This window comes from Sceloporus occidentalis, unplaced genomic scaffold, assembly GCF_023333645.1.
Source record: "Sceloporus occidentalis isolate IW3139 unplaced genomic scaffold, rSceOcc1.0.p SCAF_136, whole genome shotgun sequence".
Taxonomy (NCBI): domain Eukaryota; kingdom Metazoa; phylum Chordata; class Lepidosauria; order Squamata; family Phrynosomatidae; genus Sceloporus; species Sceloporus occidentalis.
In genome coordinates, this window is record NW_028317116.1 from 2,401,975 (window position 1) to 2,406,294 (window position 4,320).

The 4,320-nt window shown below is 50.0% G+C and overlaps 1 protein-coding gene across 1 annotated transcript; it reads left to right on the forward strand.

Moving 5' to 3' along the window:
* The first annotated feature begins 282 nt into the window (after positions 1-282).
* Positions 283-3,921, forward strand: LOC149281309 (ras-related protein M-Ras-like). The gene is made up of 5 exons (XM_089499441.1): positions 283-475; positions 2,362-2,515; positions 3,120-3,219; positions 3,476-3,555; positions 3,822-3,921. Exons 1-5 carry the CDS (start codon positions 283-285, stop codon positions 3,919-3,921), a joined length of 627 nt encoding a protein of 208 aa, XP_089355567.1.
* The last annotated feature ends 399 nt before the right edge of the window (positions 3,922-4,320 follow it).

The following is a 4,320-nucleotide window of genomic DNA, read 5'->3' on the forward strand; positions in this document are numbered from 1 at the left end:
TGCGCAGAAGGAATAAGTGATTATTAGTAACTTGTAACTCTCCTAATCTTGACTTTTTCTGATAATTTCCAGAGTCGGATCGGGATTCTGACGTCCGCTTGTTACATTTTAACAGATTGTGGCTAGAAATGCTTTTTGTTTGTTTGTTTTGTTTTTTCTTTCTTAAGTGTGTTTTGTAACTGGGTTATGAAATCCAGAAGTATCCGTTTTTCTCGCTCTCTGTAACAATCGGTTCCTTTTTTTTTTTTTTTCCTCCCCGCAGGTACCGGAGCGGGCAGCGTTATGGCGAGCAGCGCCGTGCTCGGCGATAACCTCCCCACCTATAAGCTGGTAGTGGTCGGCGACGGGGGGGTCGGGAAAAGTGCCCTGACCATCCAGTTTTTCCAGAAAATTTTCGTGCCCGATTACGACCCCACAATAGAGGATTCCTACCTGAAGCACACGGAGATCGACGGGCAGTGGGCCATTCTGGACGGTAAGGGTTAACGTTCTCTCCTGGTATTAAAATTATGACCGCCCCCCCCCCCCCAGCGGTTAATGGACTACAAAAGTTTTTTATCTATCGCCAAAGGCCGTGTCCTACCAGCACTTTAATGTGTTTAAAGATTGTAAGCTCTTGGGGCAAGGCTGGTGTGAGTGGGCACTGCTAATAATAAACGACAGGCTTTGGTTACAATACAAAATATTCTGTGGTTAATTTCGCCACAGAGCAAAGCATTTCCATTCCCTGCGCGTTACGAAGGGCCGGCCCCGGGGAGCTTCTCCTGCAGGACGGCCTTTTAAGACGTCTCTCCTTATATTACCAGGGGTCGGCTCCCTGCAGGAGAAGCTCCGTGGGGTCGTCTGTTCCTATCGAACGCCCGCTGTAGGGAATAAACTTCTAAATCCCGCTACACAGGGAGTGCGCCGAATACTCCCCGCTAGGTGCCCGACTCCTATCGCTAGCATCGCGTCAACCCGCGTTCCATCAGAAAGCTCCGAGTACCGTGTATATATTATACCTCTCGAAAAACAATTCAAAGGTCTTCCGCGAGACGATGTTCTGCGCATGCCCGCGCCCAAATTCATTTACAGCCCCGGTTTGTGGGAATTCCTGTGCAACGCTTTTGTTATGGGGGCTGTTCCCGAACTAGTAACCGTACGAGGTGGGGTTAACTATTGGCACTGTAGTGGTCAACAGGTTAATGGGGGCAAAATGCATTATATTAAAAGGGGTCCTGCCCCCTAAATGAGCAGTCACCACCTGCTCCTCAGCCGCTCCATGCGTCACAGAGGCGCTCGGACCCCCCGGGGACAGGAGAGCGATCCGAAACAATAAAGAATTATTGGGGGAAATGGGTTTTTATACATTTATTTCGGGTCGGGAGGCGGCTCTCATGCATCGCTTTACGTGGTGGGTGGAAAGGGTTAAGTGGCTTCTGTCGGTGCCAGGAATGGGGCAGTTCTGTATTTTCAGACTTTATCTGAGACACTCCTAGAAACGCCACACCGAGCCGGTGCCGCACCCGGACAGCCGCGTAGAGCGGAGGAAGTTACCGCACCCCTCCCCTCCTAACCCCCGCATGGTGTAACTCCTGGAACAGATACAATCGCTGACACCCCCCCCCCCCCCCCCGCGCCGATAAAACGAGGATACGGAATGTTGCGCAATCGTTTCTAACACGCCGGGGGGTTTATTTCATGTTGTAAGAACGATTTGCTGCTGCTCGTTGTGCCCCCCCCGTGTGCTCACTATTACAATATGCGTTATTATTCACTTCGCTGGCTGCAGTTTCATTACGCGGGGGCCACTTCTGGAGAGCTACAGAAAAAGAGACCGCATCTGCCAACACTCCCCACCTGCATTATGGAGGGCCGACCGGGGGAGAATCCTCTAGGAAGGGCCAAGCGGCCCCTGTATAATGTATAGTTAAATCAGTAGTGGTCCCCTGTATAATGTATAGATAAATCAGTGGGCCAGACCCTGTATAATGTATAGATAAATCTCCCTGCACTTTCTGTACCCTTTATAACGCACGGAGATAACGCTCCCCTACAAACTGCGTGTTTAGTGAATACGCCCCCAAGCCGCTCGATGTGTGACGTGGTCTGAATGATGTATTTTATTTGTATAGCGATTAGAAAAGTGAAAATTAACAGAAACATTGAAATTGACGATAAACCAAACTGGCATTAAGCAGGAGCTTACAATCTATTAAATATAAGACAAAACCGAGTGGCGTTCGAGGGGGTTTCTTACGGCAGGAGCCCAGCAGAATAGACAGCCAAACCGTTCTCCTCGATTTCTGTCTCGTTATCGGCGAGGGCCGCTGAAGTCCGGGTCCTGCCGGCTCGTAGGTGACGATTCTCGTGTTTCTCCAGTGCTGGACACCGCAGGGCAGGAGGAGTTCAGCGCGATGCGGGAGCAGTACATGAGAACGGGAGACGGCTTCCTCATCGTGTACTCCGTCACGGACAAGGCCAGCTTCGAACACGTGGATCGTTTCCACCAGCTCATCCTCCGAGTCAAAGACAGGTGAGTGAGTGAGTGAGGGCGCCGGCGACTCGGATCTACCGGCAGAGATCACCGGCTCGGCGTGACCATCAGCTGTGGCAGAGACGACAGGTTTCATGTAACTAGAAACAAATGCCGCGTCTCATCGACGGAACGCCAAGCAGATGCTTCCGTTCCCTGCGCTACTTTCCCTTTAAGGAGTTATACTGTGACACGAACTGGCTGGTGTAGTAAAGTATACGGTTTACGGAGTATCAGACGGCAACCTATATAAGACTCAGAAGAATAATGGGCTTTATTTACCCGTTTAATTTATAAAGCCGTTCCCTGCTGTTTCTATACACATTATCAGGGCTTTTAGGGCTGTAGAACCCTGCGGTCCCCTCATACCCAGCAAACATTCTGACCTCCTAGAAAAGAGGGGGATCGGGGGTCAGAGGGACTAACCAGACTAAACAGGGACACCTGACAGGGGTAATCGGGGTAATTCAGGGGTGGATGTTGACTTTGAAAAGGCCGATGGGTGAAGCCCGGACCGTTGCCGTGTAGCCCGGGAGCCGTAGATCTTTGGGGGGGAGGGTGTTTGACTCTCGGACTAATGGGGCTTCTTCTGTCCCTCACACAGAGAATCTTTTCCGATGATCTTGGTGTCAAATAAGGTCGACCTGATACATTTGAGAAAAGTTTCCAGCGAGCAAGGAAGGGACATGGCGGCGAAACACAACGTAAGCGAAACTTCCAACAGGGCGAACTTCATCGACTCGCAGCGGGCTGGACATCGGAGACCCGGCGGTTAAGGGTTAATAATGGATAATGGGGCGTTTTGTATGTATCTGACATCAGAAGGGATGCTCACCTTTACAAAAAAAATAAATGGCGTTTATTTACGAGGAGAGGATTGCGAGTGATGGTCCGGCACGCGGCCCCCGGGGGCAGGAATCTTCTTTAATGAGAGAAACAATGTTTCTGGTTTCTTTGCAGATCCCATACATCGAAACAAGCGCCAAGGATCCGCCGCAGAACGTCGATAAAGCTTTCCACGACCTCGTCAGAGTCATCAGGTCACTTTATTATTATTATTATTGTTTGTAAATAAATTGTACGTTTGTTTTTTTTTTTTTCCTGTATAATTTTGTTTCTAAACAAAACAAAACAAGGCAAAAAGTAAATATTAAAACACAACCAAATTAACCCCTCTCCTGCTGAGGTCTAATTAGGTGTCTATATATATAATTAATATATATATGGGTTTTTTTTATTACTCCCAGGTGAAAATTGCTGCTCTATTAAATGTGAGTTTTTGGGGTTTTTTTCTTTGTTTTCGCAGGCAGCAAATTCCAGAGAAAAGTCAGAAGCGGAAAAGGAACACGAAGTGGAGAGCGGACCGAGCGAGCGGAGCCCACCGGCTGCAGTGTGTGGTTTTGTGACGGGCTCCGGAGCGGCCGCTTCCTAAAGCCGACTTCGCAGCTCCGGTGACTCTGTAGAGAAGCCGCCGAGCCGCCAACCTCCTGCACCACGGACTGCCTGCCGCATACTTGAATGAGGGCCGGACGCACGGAGGTGGTCACCGAGCGCTAGCCAACTGGGATTCAGACTGCCAGAACTGGGAAGACTGGGAGACGCGTCTCAGGGCCCCCTCCTCACTGCTGCTCCTTTACACCGCCAGCCGTTACGTCTTATTGCCCCGCGGTATATTAACGTCTTGGGTGCTGGGAAGCCTTTCCCTGGCCGATGCTGTGAATCAAGTTCACCCCCCCCATTAACCCTTAATAGGCTGTGCAGGGGCAGCCTTCTAATCCTGAAAATCGTGCATGAAAAGTTTTAGG

Bases quoted from the DNA above. Each gene is read 5' to 3' on its own strand.
- LOC149281309 (XM_089499441.1), top strand. From the start codon at position 283: ATGGCGAGCAGCGCCGTGCTCGGCGATAACCTCCCCACCTATAAGCTG. The intron at 476-2,361 runs GTAAGGGTTAAC...GTGTTTCTCCAG, and splicing joins GCAGTGGGCCATTCTGGACG to TGCTGGACACCGCAGGGCAG. The intron at 2,516-3,119 runs GTGAGTGAGTGA...TCCCTCACACAG, and splicing joins ATCCTCCGAGTCAAAGACAG to AGAATCTTTTCCGATGATCT.